The sequence below is a fragment of the Pinus tabuliformis genome, chromosome 4_1, assembly GCF_031772625.1.
Source record: "Pinus tabuliformis cultivar Carrire ecotype Pingquan chromosome 4_1, CPIR1, whole genome shotgun sequence".
Taxonomy (NCBI): Eukaryota; Viridiplantae; Streptophyta; class Pinopsida; order Pinales; family Pinaceae; genus Pinus; species Pinus tabuliformis.
Window position 1 is genome coordinate 423,491,124 of NC_142303.1, and position 21,703 is coordinate 423,512,826.

Here is a 21,703-nt window from a genome sequence, read left to right on the forward strand (position 1 = left end):
TAGACTTGGACTTCTCGAACTCCAAGTCGAACTCTTGCAGGATAACGATCCATTTAGAGTACTTGCCCCCTAGCAGTTGTTTTGTCAAAATATAAATCATAGGGTTGCAATCCGAAATAACTGTAGTTTTACGGAGAAGAATGTAGTGACGAAAACGCTGGACAGCTTGAACGGCTGCCAGGGCCAATTTCTCCACATGCGAATATTTTAACTCAGTGGGATTTAAGGTCCTACTAAGATAATATATCACATGTTCCGCTCCGAATTCATCTTCTTGAACTAACACCATTCCAATGGTGGAATGCGAAGCTGCGAGGTATAAGAAGTAGTCCTGGTTGTAGTTGGGAGGATGCAACAACGGTGCATGGGTCAACGCGTGTTTAAGTGCATCAAAAGATTGTTGGGCAATCTCGTCCCAAAAGAATTGAGCGTTCTGTTTCAACAACCGTGTAAAACCTTTAGTGACCTCGGCGTAGTTTGGGATGAATCGGCGTAAAAAGTTCGCTTTCCCTTGCAAACTTTGGAGTTGGCGCAAACTCGAAGGAGGAGGCAATTTGATGATAGCTTCGACCTTCGAGGGATCGACGCGAATGCCGGCTTTTGAAACAACAAATCCCAGCAATCGACCTGTTTCTATACAGAAAACACACTTGTGGGGATTCAACCGAATTCGATAATGCCTACACCTCATAAAGATTGCTCGTAGGTGGACAAGGTGATCAGCTCGATGTAAAGAATGAGCAGGCAAATCATCGAGGTACGGTTGCACAATGTGCTTGATGTCATGAAATGCGTAAGACATCGCCCGTTGAAAAGTGGCCCCGGCATTCTTAAGCCCAAAAGGTAATTTGCAATAAGCAAATGTCCCCCATGGACAAATGAATGTCGTTTTTGGTTGGTCGGCAGGTAGAATATTGATTTGATTATAGCCCGAAAAACCATCCATAAAGGAAAACATTTCACTTCCGGCACAATCATCAATAATTTGATCGATATAAGGCGTAGGATAGTTGTCTTTTGGACAAGCTCGATTTATATCCCTATAGTCGATACAGATTCTTATTGTTCCTTGTTTCTTGTTGACCGGAACAATATTCGATACCCAATCCGTTAACGGGATCGGATAAATGAAACCTGCTTTCAACAGCTTTTCGACTTCTGCTTTAATCGCAGCCGCTTTTCGAGGGTGAATCTGACGCAACCGTTGCCGGACGGGTTTAGCATCCGGGTAGGTTTTTATTTCATGAACAACAATGGCAGGATCGATTCCTGGCATTTCCTCGTAAGACCAGGCAAACACATCGCGGAATTCTTGGAATAGGGCCTTGTAAGTTTGGATTTCATCTTCTGTACATGCGGCACCTATATGAATGTTTTCCTCAATTCCGGGCTTCACTGAAATATCAATGGGAATAGTACGAGAAATATTCCCTAAATTCAACTCTGAATCAGAATGTTTCGTTGGATCCTGAGCGTCTTTGACATATTCAGCGGTAAAGATAGATGAAAAATCATTTTCAAAAGCATCATCCTTAGGTAAAAACGAAGATCTGTGATGGAGATCTTCCCATGGTAGATCGTCTACACTTAGGATTTCGCGAAGTTGTTCGTCAGATGACACGACTTCGGGAAACGCTATCCGTTCTAAGGTTGAGGTGAAAAGTGATTCTTCACTGACCACATTCATTTGGTCGATTTCGGTTGAACGCGAGTCGGTAAAAGACATGACAGCTTCATAAGCAATTTCATATGGACTCAAAGGCATAGCATCACCGAATGAGTCTATCTCAGATTCAGATGGGACAATCCAAGGATCATCATAAATAATGTTTTCTGATGTAATCATATGAATTGTTGCAAATGAAGGATCTACGCTGAGTGGAGGGAGAGGAAAAGTTCCCAGTAAACCGGAATCTTTAACTAAACCTACGCCAACGTCCCTATAAGGGATTGTCGTCTTACCGACATGCTGGATACTCTCTGAAGAGGCTGGGTCGGATGAAAAGTATGTCAGCTGATCAATAGTCACGATCTTACCGTTATGTGGAAACTTAATTACTCTGAAGACCGATGAAACGACCGCTGTCATAGCATATGACCAACTTCGACCCAAAAGAAGGTTGTAGTCTAGAGGGGCATCAACCACCTCCACATCCAGACTAACGGTTTTACCTTCTACCCCTATAGGCAATTCCTGTAGAATACCAAACGGACGGAACCCACGGCCATCAAAGGCCTTAAGGATGGTGGGGGATTGGTTCAACGAAGGAGAACCAAGAGATCTCCAACATTGAATCGACATAATACACGTAGAGGCTCCCTCATCAATCACAGTCCGATGAATAGGCCTGTTTTTTACTATCACTGGAATTTGGAAAGCCATTTGATGGGGGAGACGTGGTGTACTATTTTCTAGATCGAAGATTATCAGGTTCGGGTCCTGAACATCAACAGCTCCGATAGCCGACAAAAGTAATTTTCGTTGTGCTGGGCATGATTGCAGCACTTCTAACGCCGACATTGCTGAGGGTGAAACAGCTAAGTCCTCAACAATGTTGTAATTCTGGGCTGCTCTCGCATGTGGATTGAAAGCAGACCTTCGAAGTACACCCTTGGCGGGCGGTTTAATTACTAAGTCCGGGTTAGGTTTTTCGATCTGTAGTGGATCGGAACCAGGAGCTGAGGTTGATGGGTTAGAGTGAGAAGATTCTGCTTCCTTACCATCAACAGGAGCCTTACTACCATAATCTTGCGATCGAGTCGCAATCCTCACATGAGACATCATCAAAATGGGTTCTTCACTGGCATTCGAGGAAGAACCTATCATCTTATTCTCCTGCTCCGGAAATGGATTTTTTAACACAGCAGGAGTGGGAGAACCTTTGACTATTTTCACAACCTCGGCCCGATGAGGGCAATCTCTCGTAAAATGATCCTCTTCACAAATAAGACAAGGATATCGAGGTTTGCGTTTTTCGTCATTGGTTTCCGACTTTTCCGTTTTCTCCTTCGGAGCCTTGTCTGCTTTAGCCTTCTTCTTTCCTTTCTTCTTTCCGCCGTTTTTTGATTTGGCCGTAGATGACTCTACAGCGTGAATATCGGCGGTAAGTTCAGGAGAAGACTCTCCTGTCGGGGAATCAGGCAAAGTGATAATAGGAGTAGTGGAAGCCTTGGAAGACTTCTTCTTGCTCTTTGTATTCACGATACCAATCATACCATCAGCGGCATGAGATCCCGAAGGAGCAGCAGCGATTTGATTCGACTTTGGAAGATCCGGAATCTTCTCGTGTAACGTACCCGACTGAGTATAAACTAAGTCAAGGTATTGCGCCTGAGCAATGACTTGCTCCTCAGTAACTACTTCGGCCTTAGCTACATCTTCAGTAATCTTCGGTAATAATGATTTAACAAACCATTCAGCTAAGATTTGGTCCGGGATAAAAACTTTCACTAGCCTTCTTCGACGTCTCCACTCATGAATGTGATCAGAAATATACGTGGACGTCGATTGTTTTAGTGAAGTTAATAACTCCGTGCCGTTATCGTATCTGACCGGCAACTGAAAGTGAGTTAAGAACGAGGTAGCTAACTGGCTAAAATTGTAAAAAGAGGCCCGTGGTAACTCAATGTACCACTTGGCCGCGAGACCAATGAGTGTACGCTGGAAAAGACGTAAGCGGATCGAATCATCCGAGATAGAATTTGAAGCACACCAGAGGTGGTAAGTCATCACGTGATTGGACGGATCCTCTCCAGACTTACCTTCGAACTTGGGTATATCACTGGGCAACTTATTTGGCATTGGCGGCCAAAACTGAAGATATTGAATTGGATCGTTCGTTAGGCACGTCAAGTCTGGTAAATCCAAAGTTGCGATAAACGGTAACTGCCGGTTAGGATCTCTAAAACTCTGGGTCACAATACCAGCCCCAGGAGGAGGATATCCAGGATAACTAGGAACAGGAGTCGCATTTGGGATATTATATCCTCCTGGAAAACCAGGATTAACCGGACCGTACTGGGGTTGTTGAGGTTGTTGATAAGTGTACCCAGGATACGGTTGATACTGGTAAACCGGCTGTTGGACAGCTTGCCCATGTTGGTACTGTCCCTGGTACGGAGGTTGAACAAATTGAGGTTGAGTAGTGACAACCGTACTTATACCAGGCTGACCTACAGGCATCTGGACCGTGGTTTGAATCGTAGATCCAGACAACGGTAAAGATGTCTGAGGAGTGGTTACAGGGACAGTAGAAACTGGAGCCGTCGATACTCCAGAAGTAAGTATGGTAGATGTGGCGGTAGTTGCAGCAGCCGTTTGAGATGGAGTACTAGGTGCAATTGGCGGCTGAGTAACTACCGAAGTTACAGAAGTTTGAACATTTGACTGGACAGGTTGCGGTTGCTGGGGTGGACCAGAAACTACGGGTTGTCCAGCTTGAGGTACCGACTGTATACTTGGCTGCAACACCTGTTGACCCTGTGATGGATCCCACACTAACATTCCAGGGTATTGACCCGTAACAGGTTGAGGATACTGAGATCCATAACCGAATTGAGGATAGGATTGATAATTGTAAGGTGCAGTTCCCATACTTGGAACATATGACTGACCTTGAGGCGGTTGATAACCTTGACTCGAGTATTGACCTTGAGGTTGATAACCTTGAGGTAAATACTGATACTGGGGTTGACCTTGACCTTGAGGTTGGTACCCTTGAGGTTGATACCCTTGGGGTTGATACCCTTGAGGTTGCCATCCTTGAGGTTGCCATCCTTGAGGTTGATATTGATACTGAGGTTGACCCTGGGGTACATATTGAGGCTGGGGTTGACCTTGAGGCATGTATTGCACCATAGGTGCATATTGACCTTGAGGTTGCCCCCCAAACACGATTTGTGTACCTTGAGTTTGCCCCCCAGGCGTTAACTGAGGCTGCCCCCCAGGCGGTAATTGGCCACCTTGAGGTTGGGAAACGGGAACTGAACCTGACATCATGTAAATGTCTCCTACACCCAATGGTATATTACCACTGTTTCCAGCTAATAACCCATGATCAACGGGTTGAGGAGATGCCCCCGAAAAGGTACCAGAAAGTGATTGATACCCGGTGGGAACAGAAGGACCGCCGTGTAAGAAAGATTCAGGACTTTGAGTAAACACGGACGACTGACCAGACATATTTGCAGGAGTATAAATACCTCCAGGTGGAAAAGGAGTACGAGGTGTAGAAAAACCTACCCCTGAGTTGTCTAAATAATTGGTTAACGAAAGGTACCAAGTAGTACTTCTAGGAGGACTGTAAAAGATGGATTCACGCTCCCTTAGATCAATAGTAAGTTGACCTTCAAGGTTAGAGACACCTATTTCTTCCTCTGGAGCAAGTTCTTCTATAGCAATCAAACCAGTAGGAAGATTTTCGGTGATAATTCTTTCTATTCTCGGTGAATCTGGAACACTAGAAGTCGGAGTAACAGGTTCAGATATTTCAGGTTCTTCGCCTGTATCACTAGCAGACGAAAAACTACCAACAAGCTCAGAAACTGTAACAGCTTCGGGATTATAACCTGTCTCTAAACCTTGGTAATCTGAATGGACTACCAAGGAAGATTCTCCTTCTTCGGGTGAACCTACTCTACTGCCACTAGGAGGAGTTACAAGGACCTTTAAACCTTCTAGATTACCTGGGTCGTCTCGAGGAGGTGATCCCCTAAGTCTACGGGATCTTCTCAACAATTCGGCCACAGAAACAACTTCAGGAGACTGGCCCCGAAGTCTACGGGACTGTCTCGGTAATTCCGCCACAGCTAAAAACTTTTAACTACTACACACGAAAACAAAATAAAATTTCAAATCAAACCACCTAAAGTCTCTAAGAACCAAACAAATTTGAATCACACGCCTAAAGAATCTAGGGCGTCAAACCAAGCACAAACAGTAGCCTTCCAGACCGAAAGCGCTAGTTGGTGATGAAGCCCAACATCGCTGGATTCAGTACAGAAGTGGCGGGTGGAACAGTTACCCCAGCAACCTGCTTAATGAATAGACTGGACCAAGTTCCTCCACTTTAACCGTCTCGAGTGAAGTGAACCCCCCAGAAAATCCAAGTGAGTCTAGCCGACGTCTGCTCCAGGTACAGTGGGACCTTCCCTCCACCGTCACCTCGGTAGAATCCTAAAGATAATGGTCACTAAGGTTACCAACCGTAACAAATGCACCTGGGGGAACAGTCTAAACTCCGACAGCACGCAAGGGCAGAGTAGCAAGCTCAATCCCCTTGCCGGCTCCTTGACAATAATCCAAGGTTTACCGACAGTTGACCCCTGGCTCCTCGACAATGGTTAATCCGAGGTTTACCATTTGTAATACGTGCGTGTCTGGCGTCGTTCCCAACGAAGGGGGGATTGATCCCCTCATTGGTTCGGACACGAGCTCGTGCTTCTCCTTTAAGAGGAGCTTTCCCAGAGTACAAATGAGACAATTGGATTTATTCTATCACAAGATAAGCTACTTGTTTGGTTTTGTTGTCTTGGAGAGTTAATTACTCACCTACTCCAAGACACTAGCCTCATCTAAATTGGTGTTTCAGAGCCCTAGTAAATAAAAAGTTACTACGTTGATTTTACTTTAAGCGTTAATTTTATGGTTTTCCTTAAAGACAAAAGGTAGTGGAAGTGAAACCAATGGTGTGTAGACTCGACTCAAACCACTATAAAGATGCACCTAAGATGATTTACGCTACTTTTCCTTTTTTCAATGAAATTCTTAACTAAGAGAGTTGAGAGAATGCAAATTTTAGAGAAAACAACTTTCTTAATAAAGACAATCAAAGAAACAATTCTCTTTATCTTTTCAAGCATACAAACATGACCACTCTTTACGTGCACGAAAAACTCTTTTTCTTTCAAAACTTTTCAAAGCTACTTGAAACAAAACTTTTCAAAGGAGATGTTTTTGTATTTTCTCTTTTTAATAAAGCATATAAATCTATTGTAACAAAAATCAATCTTAAAAGCTATAAAAACTATGAAAATTTGACTCACAAGCAAATCAAAAAGGAAATTACTCTAAGCAAACCTAACAAGGCAAAAGCTCACAAAGATGATTCTAGGTTGTTTTACTTGACCAAAATTAAATCAAGGACCAGCTAATGCAGAATCAAAAGACTAGTCAAAACAAAACTCAAATCTTTTTGTTCTTTTTGTAAAATGGAATTCAAGACTTAATCAACAAGCACTTCGAAATTTGCCAAAGAGACAACTCAATGGTAAGTTGCTCACACAGGTAGACTTTATGACAGGTCTGACTTCTAAGAATGTTGACAAAACCAGAGAGATCTAAGGCTTGACAACTTCTACCGCCAAAGTCACTACAAGACCTACTCAAAAATCAAACCCTAGGGCTTAAACTTCTATGAAATCCACTAAAACACTCAATGCTATCGAAACAAGTTCAGGTGAAGATCTTTGACAAGAGACTAATGAATCTGGGTAGTAAAAACTAAGAAAAAGCAAAATCTAAGAGAAAAAATGCAAAAAATGGAATTTTCTCAAATTTTAGCAGGGGACGCAGGCAACCCGTTAGAACAGGTGCGGGCCCGCTCTGTGTACACAGTGACAGTGCGTCCAGGGACGCACTGTGCAATGCTCAGAGGGTGCGTCCTACTGGAAAATTCAAGAAAAACTAAAAGGAATCTAACTCTAAGCTAACCCACCCAAAAACAAAGTCACAGAGCCAAAAACCAGAAAAATAAACCAATTTTCTCAGAGCAAAGTTCATACAAAGGAAAAGACTTTCACATTAATGGAGTCCCCAGCGGAGTCGCCAATTTGTCAGGCGGAAAGAGTCGATTGTGCGGACACAACCAACCTCCCTAGGAGCCTAAGACTCTCTAGTGACAAACAAGACAAACAAGAGCAATCCTTCTCTAAACATGCATTTACTATACGGGAAATCAAGTGTTTAGATCCTACCTGTAATCCAATGTTGTTGTAGCAGTCCAGCTCCGCTGATCCGGATGAGCTCCTCCTTCACTTTGAAACCTGCATACACTAACAATCAAACGATTAAATAGCACTTGATAATCTCATAGAATAAAACATATTTAACACATAGACCAAGGAGTACATGAAACAACTCATAAATAACAAGTTATTGAGAAGAATGGACTCATTTGCATTAATAGGTAACAAAAGGAACAAATACAACCTGAGCCTTGGTGTTGTGCAAGTCCCTCCCAGGGTCCATCAAGAGTTCTCCTTTACTTTGACAAAGCTCACCCACTTCCAAATAGAACAAGCAAAGATGGCAATCTCTCCTCACAAGCTTCTAAATGGGAGTCCTAATTCCTGCAGCATTTACCCTTAGAAATGTATAGCTTTCAACCTCCTCTCCTTCTGGCCCAATGCCTGTATTTATAGTGCTCAAGAGGAAGTTAATCAGGTCCACCATCAATGGGATAATCCCCTCTTTGGATGGGATAGCTCCCTCATTGATGGGATAAGTTCCTCTTTGGTAAGAGTGCATGAACCATCTGGAGGCGCTCAATACACGTCGAACAACCTTCTAGAATGCTCTAGAAATGACCACAAGTGACTTTTTAAAGATGAAACTTGCGCATTTTAACCTTTACAGGGGGACGCACCTGCCCCTTTACATACAGAGCGTCCAAAGACGCAGCTTTTGTGAACATTGGGTGCGTCCCCGCAGGTAAGGTTGAGAGAACCTGCATCCCCAGAGATAAATACATTTATAAAAGACTTTCTCTCTTTTTGGAGTTTGACATGGAGAGCAGAGGCATAAGACTTGCCTAAAAAGATAACATGACTGTTGATTGAGCCATACTAACTGTAAATAGTCATGGTGACATTTTTTAGTGTAACAAATACCATGGCTAGGTGTCACTTACAATACCATGCGTGGATGCCATTGACAATACCATGGGTAAATTCCATGCGTATGTTATTGTGTTACAAAATTATGTTATTGTGTATGGACATCTAAATATTTTATTTATTGGTGAGAGTGAGAATGAAGTATTTTTACCACATTTCCTTGTTACTTTATTGTAATATCAATAATAGAACGAGCACAATGAGAGTGAGATTATTGATGTTTTATAATACTTTTAATTAAAATTAGCTAAATACATATATTCAACTTTACTTTTTATGATTTTTTATTTAGAGAATATTTTATTTTATTTTTAAAGTGGCATGTGTTAACTCGACGTTGAGCACAAACAAAATCACATGACATCTTCATACTAGATTGTAGAATGTACATGTAATAAATATTATTTAAATAAAAATGTTAAAATTTTCTTTTTAGGTTAAGTTCATTGTCTTAAGTTTATAAAAGTATTTTCTTTTTCAAAGAGAAAAAACTAACAAACTTTCTATTAGTAAAAAAAATGTTTACATATGCAAAATGCGTCAATATATACCCCATATCTCATATGTTTGCTAACAAGTTTAAATCTGTACTTCATAGTAATAAAAGGCAACCACATACATTACCCTGTGTAGTGTCTATATATAACCAAATCTACATCGTCTAGATTTTTAATGACCTGTCAGAAAAAGTAGTATATGATGTCGACATATTATGTTGCCCAACATCCCCTTAATCACACAAAAACTACTAACAGAAATATCAGTTGCAACATATTTGAGTAAAAGTGTCTATGTAATAGGTATTTTCCCTGTTTTAAGAAGAGTATCATTGTAGAAAGCAGAGAAAGTGATCTCCCTAGAAAGTTTGTTGAACCCTTGCTTGGATAAGGCATCAACTATGACACTCTGCTTCTTGTAAATATGATCAAAGGTCAGTCCTTAGAAAATATCATTCAACATTTTAATACATTTCATCTAGTTTATAAGCATGGGAGGTGCAACAATAGTTCTTATTAGCACAAAGTTGATAACCAATTTAGAGTCTCCATAGACATCCATAGATTCAATGGAAACCATTGTGCACAAAAAAGAACCCTCCAAAGAGTGATGATCTCAGTGCGAGTATCATAACCTGCCCCACCATTCCAACAAAAGTGATAATAAATACCTGAATCTATGACTATATATGCCCCATGACCACAAGGATTATTGAATGCCACCACATCAAAGAAACCAACTAGATATCTACACCATATATCACATATTTACTTCATCTTGGAGATTCGTTTTAAGATATAGGCCCAATTTCATTGTAAAATGCAATAATATTCATACAAGTATTCATGATATTTGTTGAAACTCCCTTGAATATAAAAACATTATGACGCCTCCATATGTCCCATAAGAAAGGGAGAGTGCAAAAACTTTTATAATTCAAGAACCATTCCAATAAACAAGCCTCCATAGAAGTATGATTCCACTAGACAATAAAATGAAGTAAACTCAATACATTGTACCATATGGAAGTCTCAAAAGGACAATTGAGGAAAACGTGTAACACTTCTTCAAGCTCTGATTTACACATGACACGTCTCCCCAGTCCTATGTAGCCTCTCTTACATAAGTTGTCCCATGTTAGAATTATGTTTTGCCATGCTAGCCAACTAAAAATTTTGAGTTTTAAGGGGAGGTTCCACTTCCAAATTTTTCAGAATCAACATCTATCCCCAAAATAAAGTTATGTAGGAGAGATATAACTATATGCCTCCTTTACTGTGACCTGACCTTGTATATTTTTTCCATCCCATGAGAGGATATCATCACTTTCTCTTAAAGTGAAACCCACCAAGAACAAGTTTTGAACATTCTTTTCCCAAGACACTGCTAGGTCACCAAATAAACCAATATCCCATGCTCGAGTCCAAGATGGTGTCATTGTGATGGGATCATGAGAGACATAAATTTGATTTAAATAATAGATTGCCATATTATGAATATACTTGATAAGTGGAGTAGGCAAAGAATGATCCCCATTAAAACCTTTAATGGGATCCAAACCAATCTCAACATTTGTACCTGTTCTGATTTCTTACTGCAAATTCTTGATTACCCAGTGCTTAATTTTCATCATATCGTTCCATATATATGAAACCGAGTATGGAACCCAAACCCCTTCTTGAATCTACACCAAGAATGTATGATTTTTGAGGTACTTTTCTTTGATGATCATCTGCCATATGCCAATACCATTTAAGGCATGCCACAAATTCTTTACTAGCAAAGCCCACCCAAATAGTACATGTTTGAGTAAAACAAACATATACCCAAACAATACATAAATCACGTTGCCATTATTCACCAAAATATCAAGATATTCAAATTTTTCATGTCCCTTTCGAGCTTACAGGAATTACTCATTAGGAATTTTAGTTTATTCAAATTTTTGCCACATAGGCTAACATGTCTCTAAAGAATAAAACTCGAAAAATAAAAAGAATTAAACTGGTTAACTGCAAATGAAAAATTATAATTATAAATATCACATTTACGTATTTTACTCCCTATCAATTATATATAATAAAAATTCCTAACTGAAAAACTCTTAGCCCAATATATTCTACTATTTCCCATATAAATACCCAACCAATGCTTAAAGATCAAATTATAACTGCAAAACATTGTTTAAGGGAAAAAAGTATAATATTAAAGTTTCAGAGTTTTGAGGGATTCCTTGAGACATAATTCAAAGATAATTTTTGGGTCGGAGAGTTTGGAGCATTTGTGAAAGGATGGGAGAGTTTGAATCATTTGTGAAAGTTGGAGAATTCGAGTTATATGTATAAAAAACTATTAAAATATTTGTCATAAAATTTTGAAAAATAAATTAAATCTAAAATATAGTGGATTTTTAATAGATTATTCTTCTTATATTTATATATTTGATTTTGAATAATTGAAAATTTTAATATAGACGTTCGAAATATAAAATACCAAATCAACAATTTAATTTTATAATTTAATCATATCATTTTAATATCAAATCAATAATCTAATTTGTACTTAGCCATATAATTTTAATATTTTAATGATCTAATTTTGTAAATCAATAATTTAATTTTGTAACTAGTCCTACAATTTTAACATTTTGAGAATCATGTCAATAAAATATAAAATATTTATAATATTTGTTCATGTTAAATATTAAAGGAGTTATTTCTTCATTCAATTCATGTTTGTTTTATATTCGATTATATTAAGAAACAATGTTGTTTCAACATATGATTTTTAAGATTTTGATTATCATTTGTTTGTTATATATATATATATATATATTAACAAGATCGGTTAGATGATATATTACCAAAAATGGTGTAGAGCAAGCTCCAATTACATTCAGCTATATTGCGATAGTAGACTAAGCAGCGAAACGAGATCGCAGTCCCTTCTTCTGTGGTTAATTTCCAAACTTCATAGATTTTTTTAACTATTCTAGGACACTGTCGAACGTATTGACCTACTAAGAAAACAAATTTACATAACATAATTTCTCATTGGGTTTATGGCTTGTTCACTGAGTATTCTTGGGCTGCTTCATTCATTTGTTTTTTTCCGAAGAAATAGAGTTCGTAATTTCTATTATAAAGATAATAACAGAGTTTACATGTTGTAGATGCCGAAGCATATGCAGAAGTGTGGTGTGATCCACAGTTCAAAAGTTACATAAATAACATCCTGTAAAGTCCAAAATTGGTGGATACTGTGTGACAGTATCCACAACACTAAGTACCAGAATTATAACATGGATATAAACAGTGTAATAGCAGATATTTGAGGCGTATATCCTCAATCAGATATAGTTCTTTGCTGTTATATACAAAAATAGCAGGCATATAGATCAAAAATTTCTAAGTATCAGGGGGAGCCCCCAGCTGAAGGCCGTCGATGTATGGGCGATGGTAGTAACTGTGCATGCCCTCAGGAGTGTATTCTTCGATCAGCCAGTCACCTATATGGCGATCCGCCGCTTCTTTCGAGAGCCGGTCAGCAAGCGCATTTCTTTCCCTGTAGATATGAGAAACAGTGATCTGGTCAAAATGTGTTTTTAGAAAAACAATTTCTTCCAAGATATGTTTCAAAGAATAAGCATGACAATTTGATTTATTATTTGCCCAATCAATAACAATCTTTGAATCCCCAAAAATTTGTATTTGTCTGCAATTTTTGGTAAGTGCAAAATATATGAGATGTCTCAAGGTGATCAGCTCTGCAAAATTATTTGATCCAGTCCCCAAACCCATTTTCAAGTGATAATAGTGTGTTTCTGTAATATGGAGTACAATACCCCCCCCGCATCCTTGAAGTGGCGCGGCCCCGTCGAAGTAAGCCCAGGGCAAATCCTTGTTTATAGGTTCAGGCTGAATGATCCGTGGGGTATGTGATTTCAGTTCAAAGGGTATTTCTGTGTAAGCCGCACAGATTGAGGGCGGAAGATGATGCCAGTTTATAATACGGTTCTCAAATATTGTGGCATTCCGGCTGTTCCAGATATACCAGGAGATCACCAGCGGAAGGTTCCTAGCCTTCGCAGTGGGCACCGCTATCCACCAGCGATCCCAAGCCGTGATAATCTCATCGCCCTGCCAGACCATGTTGATATTGAGTAGCTGCAAAACTTGTGTCCAAATATACTTCGTGACTTCGCAATGGAGGAAGAGATGAGCCGTCGATTCCTCTGCGTTATGACAAAGAACGCACCAAGAAGGTCCGGAGAATGCCCTCTTCTTGAGGGTGGCACCAGTTGGGAGTTTCCCAGCTAAGATGTTCCACATATGTAGCCTGGTACGGGGCTGTGCCTGAAGCTGCCATACCTCCCGCCACCAGCTATAGAGATATTCCGGCTTCTTAGGTTCGATTAACTTCAAGTATCCAAGCTTTGGTGCGTAGATACCATCCTTGGCAGGGGCCCATATTAATTCATCCGCTTCCTCTTGTAGCTTGATATGAGTCTCAGTGAGGGCCCGAATATAACCCTGCCAGTCTGCAGACCATTCCTCCGTCAGAAGCCATTGTCTGTCCGTCAGCCATGCTTGTGAAAATATAGTGGATCTCTGAGGGTCGCCAACCTGTGCCAAGTATTTGATGCCTCTGTTGTTCAGGTGTCTGATCAATCCTTCAGGCAGGATGTGTGCATTGCCTGATCCGGGCCATGGATCCAAACCAATACGAACCTGGGTGCCATTCCCAATTTTCCAAAGCAGGTTGTCACGGATAAGGGGCATAGCTTTTAAAGTAGCCCGCCATATAGCGGATATGCCAGTGTGGTGCCAAGCAGGTCTGCGAAGCCAATCCGTGATGCCGGCAGGCCAAATGTATTTATGATGAACTACAGTCGCCCATAAACTGTCCATTTTGATTAGCGACCAACCCTGTTTTGCTGTGAGAGCCTGTGCAAAATCAGCCAGTGATTTTATCCCCCATCCTCCCCATCTCTTCGGCATGGAGACAAGTGCCCATCTTGTCCATGCAAAAACCTTGCCCTTTTTGTTGCCATTCCACAGAAATCTAAAGCATATTTGTTGTATTTTTTGCAGAATTCCTTTTGGGATCCAGGTGAGCGACATCCAGTAGACAGGAGTTGCCTCCAGCACCGATTTGATTAATAGAAGTCTACCGGCCTTTGACAGAAGTCGATGTTGCCACCCAGTAATTCTCTTTTCAATTTTAGTAATGAGCCAGGTCCAGTGAGCCACTTTGTATCCATCAGGTCTTAGTCTGAATCCCAGATATTTGATCCCGTCCATCAGTTGACATTCCATGTAGGGAAAATGCTGTGCAGCCAGCTGAGATTCCTGTTGGGTGCAGTGCATCAGGGATCTGGTGGATTTATCCCTGTTTATTTCCATGCCCGTAGCTTTACAAAATAAGAGCAGAATATCATTCAAAGCAATACTATCTCTGATGCTTCCATTAAGAAAAATTAATATATCATCCACGAACAGAAGGTGAGTTAGTGAAAAATGCTCTGTAATATTAAGACCGCTGATATCACCATTCCGTTTGGCTGCTGCTATGAGCCTGCTCAAACCCTCCATGACAATGAGGAAGAGTAGCGGAGAGAGGGGGCATCCCTGCCTAATGCCCCTGTTAATGTGAAATCTATCCGAGGCAGCTCCATTGATGAGGATAGCAAAAGAGACCGAGGAGACGCATCCCATAATCCAGCTGATGAGGAGATGAGGGAATCCTAGATGTGTAAGGATCATCTTGAGGTATGGGCTGCTTCATTCATGTTGTTGTTGTTGGCTGAGTTTTTTCCTTCACTGCTCATATTGTTGCTCTTGTAGTATTCTACTGCTTCCTGCAGATGTTTGCACTTGGTTTTCAGATCCTTTATCTCATGCTATTGCGCTGCCATATTTTGCTTCTGAAAGCTGTACTCCATTCTCATTTCACTTCTTAGATCTTTGAGAGACTGCTGCAGCCAATGTATCATGACCTTGTTTCCTTTGCATGTTGGGCATGAGTCGTTCCTGGCTGCCTTCTCAGTGGGGTTAAACTCCATCTGACTGTTGTTTCCCCTTGCTTTGTTGTAGCTTCCTGTGCTCCCTTGATCCATCATTGTTCTGATTTGATGGCCTCTGCTCTGAAATTCTTGAGTAGCTGTGGATATTGCCGCTGAGCTAGATAATATGAGAGAGGGCCTGTATTTATGAAGAGGGGGATGAAAATTGCAGCGAAAATTATAACTCTGCAATAAGAGCTGGATGAGGGTAGGTAATAGCTTGATTAAATAAAAAGGCCGCCTGCTGAATAGTGTTTGCAAGGGGACAAGGAGCAGCGACGTAGTTGAGTAGAAAGCTGGTGAGCAAGGGAATTGCGTGAGGGAGGGAGGCTGAGAAGGGGCTGCGTGGAGATGGCAGCTGAGCAAGACAACGTGGAGGAATGGGAGCTGGGGAGGGGGCTGCGCAGAGAACAATGAGACTACGCAGAGAGCAGGGGGCCACGTGGAGGCGTGAGGGAGGGGAGTGCATGGATGCTTGAGGGAGCACAACAAACTACGTGAGGGAGGGAAGCTGGGCAGGGGCTGCGTGGAGGGAGGCAGCTGAGCAAGATAGCGAGGAATGGGAGCTGGGGAGGGGATTGCGCAAAGAGCAGGGGACCACGTGGAAGTGAGAGGGAGGGGACTGCGTGGGTGTGTGAGGGAGTTGTGCTTTGATGCAGACCTGGAAGCGCCGAGGGGAGATGAATCCTCAGGCCAATGATAATTTGCACTATGCGCTCTTTTTTTAAAGCTTCTGCATTGCATGCTTGCCTCCAAGCATGTGGTTGTAGCGGTCCCCCATGCGTTGGAGATGAGAGCTGTCCCTTGCACACTTTTTCCTTTTCTGGCTCGGTTTCCTTCTGAGTTGAGCTTTGCTTGCTCATGATCTTTTTGACTTTGATTGAAGTTTCTGAAGATGATCCTTTGTATTTCCATTTTTCCTTGCTTTTTCCTTTGTCGTTCCATGATTTTCTCGGATTTTTTTGGGTTGTCACTTTTTTTTTTTTTTTTTTTTTTGTTTTTTGTTTTTCCATGATTTGTCTTGCTTTGTCCCTTTTTTCCCCAGTACATTAATCTTTTCAAATTCATTTTGATGTTATGGCATAGAGTGTTGGTATTCCTCATTATTCTCCCGGACTCTTCCTTCATTCATCTCCACTGCTTAGTTTGTGTGAAAATCCGCCTGCTGATTGTGAAGTCTCAATATATATTTGAAAGTTACACTACGAGAGTCTTCTAGATTCCTTCTTATTCTTTTGATAATTCTACTCATAAACTCGTTGCTTGGACTTTTGGTTTCGATCATTGCCTCAATTATGATGGCTGAATCTCCCAAAATTATTGGATTTTAGATTTCTCTTTTTTTAATTATTTTTGTCCCCATGAACAAGCTATACGCTTCGGCCTTATTATTTGAAATTTGTCCCAATCCCCATTCATATGTGACAATCCTTTTCCCACTTGGTCCAAAAATTATCCCGCCTGCTCTTACCTTTCCAAGATTATTCTTGGAGGCTCCATCAAATTGCAAACAATATCTATTTTACTGTCTTTTCCAACTTTCAATTTTATTCTTCAGTCATTCTCAATTTCCAGTTTTTCCCTGAGCTTTCTTTTCTCTGTCCCTTTTTACCATTGTTGTCTATTATGGCTTTGGTAAGCCATTCTCTTTCTTCTTGTTGAAGAATACTATAATCCGGTGGGGCAGTTCCTTTTTCATTGAATATTTCTGAAGTTAATCCCCATACTTTTGATATTGTTTTTCCAATTCTAGGATTGTGGTTTTTAAAGATACACCTGTTCCGAGTCAACCAAATTTGCCAGCATAGGACTGTTGGAATGCATTTCTAGATTCTTATAATTATGACTTTCTTCTTTGTTGCGTATGGGTAGGATTTCTCCGGAATTTTGAGGAATTCCGACAATGGTTTACCATAGTCTATATTTACTTCCAGCGGGCTCAAGATTTGCTCCCAACATTCTCTTGAGAATTTACAGTCTTGAAATAAGTGTTGAATGGTTTCTTTTGCCTGTTGGCATAATGGGCATCTTGATGGCCCATGGAATCCTCTTTTTTTTAAGTTTTAGCGAGTCAGGATCTTTCCTTTTAATAGGGTCCAAATGAAAATTGTTATTTTAGGCAAACTTTCTGATTTCCATGCTATTTTCCATGGTTCCCATTCTTGCTGATTGGTTTGATCTTGAAGAATTTTATATCCAGATTTGACTGTATATTGCCCATTACTTGGGTCCCACAGGTAATTGTCTTCCTCGTCACGATGAATTGGTGTTGCCCCCTTTAGATGTTGCTTGAGTTTATTCCATTGTCCTTCCATGTTTGCTGGGATTGTTGGCCTTTTCCATTCCTTCCATTCCTTCTAATTCCATAGGGAGATTGAATGTAAGGTATTAAAGCCTTTCCCTCTCATCCACTCTTGAATGCCATCCATTTCCGGGTGATCCTGTAATGGGTCTTTTCCCATGATTCTGTCTTCCCATATCGAGATTTTTTGTCCATTCCCAGGAGTTTTGGAGATGTGGCTGCCCATTATTGGAATGACTCTTTTGACTAGCTTCCATACTTGGGTGCTTTGTTTTATTGGGATGTTCCCATTCAACAGATTCTCCTTGGAGCCATTTAGATATTTGTTTATGAGGGCTTTTTTCCACCAGCTCTCGTTACCTGTTATGAGTCTCCAGACAATTTTCATTCCCAGGGCTGCATTCATGAGCCCAGGCAGCCGAATGGACAAGCCTCCTTGTTCATATGGTAGCACTACTTGTTCCCACCTTACCAAACTAAACTTTTTGTTTTCCTGCTCTCCCTGTCAGAGAAAACTTCTTAGAATTAATTCCATCTTCTTGTGGGCACTTGTTGGTGCCATGATTAGTGCATATTGGTATATTGGTAATGCAGCAAGGAGAGATTTAATTAATATCACCCTTCTAGCCATATTTAACCACATCATTCCCCAGTTCTTTATCATGTCTTGCATTTTCCCAATTTGTTTTGTCCATATTTCTGCCTTCATGATCTCTTTTGATATTGGTAATCCAAGATAGAGAAAGTGATTCCAATTTTCCTGTGCTGGGATTTCCATGATTTGGGAAATTCTTTGCATAGTTCGTGGTGGAATGTTCCACCCATAGATCCTGCATTTTGTATTGTTCAAAAGTCCACCTATCACCTGCATAAATGCATCCATTATTTTTTTGAATCTTCTTGCTATTATTGTTGATGCTCCTCCCATAAATAATGTATCATCTGCAAACAAGGAGTGATTTATGGTCTTTATTCCTTTTACTATTCTCAGTCCTGTGATAGTTCTTTCTTTCCTCTGTGTTTCCAATGCTCTACTAAGAGTTTTTGCCATTATTATATATAGAAATGGTGATAGAGGGTAGCCTTGCCTGAGGCCTCTTGTGCTTTGAAAAAATTCATTGGGTCTTCCATTGATGAGGGGGGCTATCCAGGGAGTGGATATGCATTCTTATATCACTTCTATTATTTCTTTTGAGAAGCCCAATTTCTGAAGTACAACCAATAGATATGACTGGCGAACTCTATCGAAAGCATTTGCCATATCTAGTTTGATTATCATACCTTTTTCTTCCTTTAAGATACTGGAGTGGACAAATTCCTAAACTATGATGACATTGTCAATGATTTGTCTGTTTGGGATAAACCCTCCTTGGTTTTCTGAGATGATTAAGTGCAGAACTTTCTTTATTCTATTTGCCACAATTTTTGTTATTATCTTGTAGGAGAAATTGCACAGAGAAATGGGCCAGAATCTATTAAAGGTGGATGGATTTGCTTCCTTTGGAACCAGAGCAAGATAGGAAGTTCTTATGTCGCCTCCCATTTTTTTTTTTTAAACATTCTTTGCCATTCTTAAGAAATCATTTCTGATTGTATACCAATGATTTCTGTAGAAGGCTATTGTGAATCCGTTTGGCCCGGGCGCTTTGTCTGAATGTAGGCTCCAAATGGCCTCCACAATTTCTTCTTCTGTGAGGTCCTTACACATGTCTTTGTTTTGTTCTTTTTTTATTTTCTTCTTTGTGTGCTGCAAAATTTCTTCATATTCAGTCGTTTCCTCCATTGCTGACAGTAAGTTTTTGAAGTGCTTGTGGGATGCTTTTTTTTTAATTTCTTTCGCTCCTTTGATTTCTTGATTTTCCACTTGTATTTTTTCTATTTGGTTTCTAGCTCTTTTGATTTTCATACTGTTATGAAAAAAGGACGTATTCTTATCCCCTGCCTTGAGCTAGAGGATTCTAGATTTTAATGTTGCTCTTCCTCCTCTTTCTTTTTTTCCCTATATATCTCCTAGAAAATTTCTTTCTCTTTAAGGTAATCTTGCTTGCTTTCTTCTTTACATTCTTTTTCAGCATGCATGCTATCCATTTTCTGTTGTAGCTGTTTTTTTTTTTTAACCTTGCCCATTCCTTTAGCTTGGTTCTTACACTTTTTAATTTTGTCTCCCATATGTACTGTGGTGAGCCTGATATTCTTGGTGCCCATGCTGCTTTAACTAATTCGCTAATTACTGTGCTGTTGTCCTAGATTGAGCTGTACCTGAACGGGAGTGGGCCTTGGTTTTCCATTTTGCCCATTGCTATTACAACCGGCTTATGATCAGAAGCTGTGGTGTGAATGATTTTGGATTTGATAGAGTTGTACAGTGCTGCTATGTTGTCTTGAATCAGGATTCTGTCCAGTCTTTCTTTTATGTTACTTTTACCCACTCTCTTGTTATTCCAGGTATATTTTCCATTGTTTGGAGGAATGTCCAGAAGGCTATACTGTTCCATTATTTCTTCTAAAGAGTTCCTGGATGGATCCGCTTGAAAGTTTCCTCCAAACTTTTCCTCTATACTTCTAACCAGATTTAAATCTCCTCCTAAAATTATTTTTCCAGCTTGTGTTTCTTGTAATACTTCCTTTATTGTTGCCCAACACTGTTCTTTCTCCTTATAGTGGTTGGGGGCATATATATTTATCACCCTGTATTTCTCTTCTGTGTTGGTCCTCCTAAGATCCGTTAAAATCCAGTGCTGCCCTGTTTTTTCCCCATTAATTCCCACCTTCCTTTTTTCCAGATTGTGCATATGCCTCCTGATGCTCCAGTTGCCTGGATTGCTTCCCCTTCATATTGCCTGAACTTTTTTTTAAGATTTTCTGATTCTTGGTTGTTTACTTTTGTCTCCTGGATCATAAGGATATTTGGGTTCTCTTTTGTCAAAATATCTCTTGTTGCATTTTCCTTAACAGGTGAGCCCATTCCTCTGCAGTTCCAGGAGACTATTATCATTATTTACTTGTTGGGTGGTGCATGGCTCCTTTCCCCTTATGCTGGCTTTTCTCCATATTTCCTGTACTTTTCCCTAGATAAGTGTCCATGGGCTGTTGTGTTCCTAGGGCCATTTCTTTTGCTATTGCTTCATCCCTTACTTCTTTATTTGTCTTTCTTCCAACTATTTTTTTGGTTTTCTGCATTTGGGAATGCTTCTTTAGCTTGTTTTCTGGTTAATATCCTGTCTACTAAGGGAGTGGGAGAGAGGTGAATTGAGTCTCTGGGGGAGAGGGGGGATCGCTAGGTGATTGGAGAGCACGGGGTTCTAGATCTAAATCTAGATCTAGCTTTGGCTTCAGGGGATGGGTGGTCTAATTTGAGTAGAGGATCAAAGGGGTTTTGGCTAGCTAAGTTTGCTTTTGGCGAGAGGGAGAGGGCTTCAGCAGATTGTGAGGGCTGAGAGGAGAGCTGGACTAGTTGTTTGTTGGCTATCTTCTTTCGTTTGACCTGTTCCCATTTATTTTCCAGATCCTCAATCTTTTCACTTTCATTTACTCTATTTTTTGTACATCTATTTGCAAAATGACTGTATTCATGACATACCTTACATTTGAAGGGGATTTGCTTATAGTCCAGCTGTTATATGTGCGTCCACTGATCCACTTTTATTTTGATAGCTTCAGGGAGACCTTTGCCTAGATCCACTTCCACGCAGATTCGGGCGCATGCATGCATGTCTTCTTTAGGCTCACATCCATTTATGTATTTCCCAACTGCGTTTCCTATTACTTTGACTGAATCATCTCCCCAGCAGTGGAGAGGTAGATGCGGCAATCTTAACCATACTGGAACAGCATTTGGGACGTCCATTTCTAGGTCAAAGTCTGATGTCCATATGTTCAAATATAGTCCCCTTGTATCCATAAAATATGGACCGTTCCTGAATATTAGATCTCGGTCCTCTTTG

General features: G+C 40.4%; 1 protein-coding gene across 1 annotated transcript in view; it reads right to left on the minus strand.

The window, feature by feature from the left end:
• Nucleotides 1–14,987, minus strand: part of LOC149176113 (uncharacterized) — a 41,146-nt gene extending 26,159 nt beyond the window's left edge. Inside the window, exon 1 of the mRNA XM_089421348.1 lies at nt 13,238–14,987. Within this exon, the coding sequence (XP_089277474.1) occupies nt 13,238–14,987 (1,750 nt within the window). The remainder of the gene's footprint in view (nt 1–13,237) is intronic.
• Nucleotides 14,988–21,703: the final 6,716 nt, after the last annotated feature.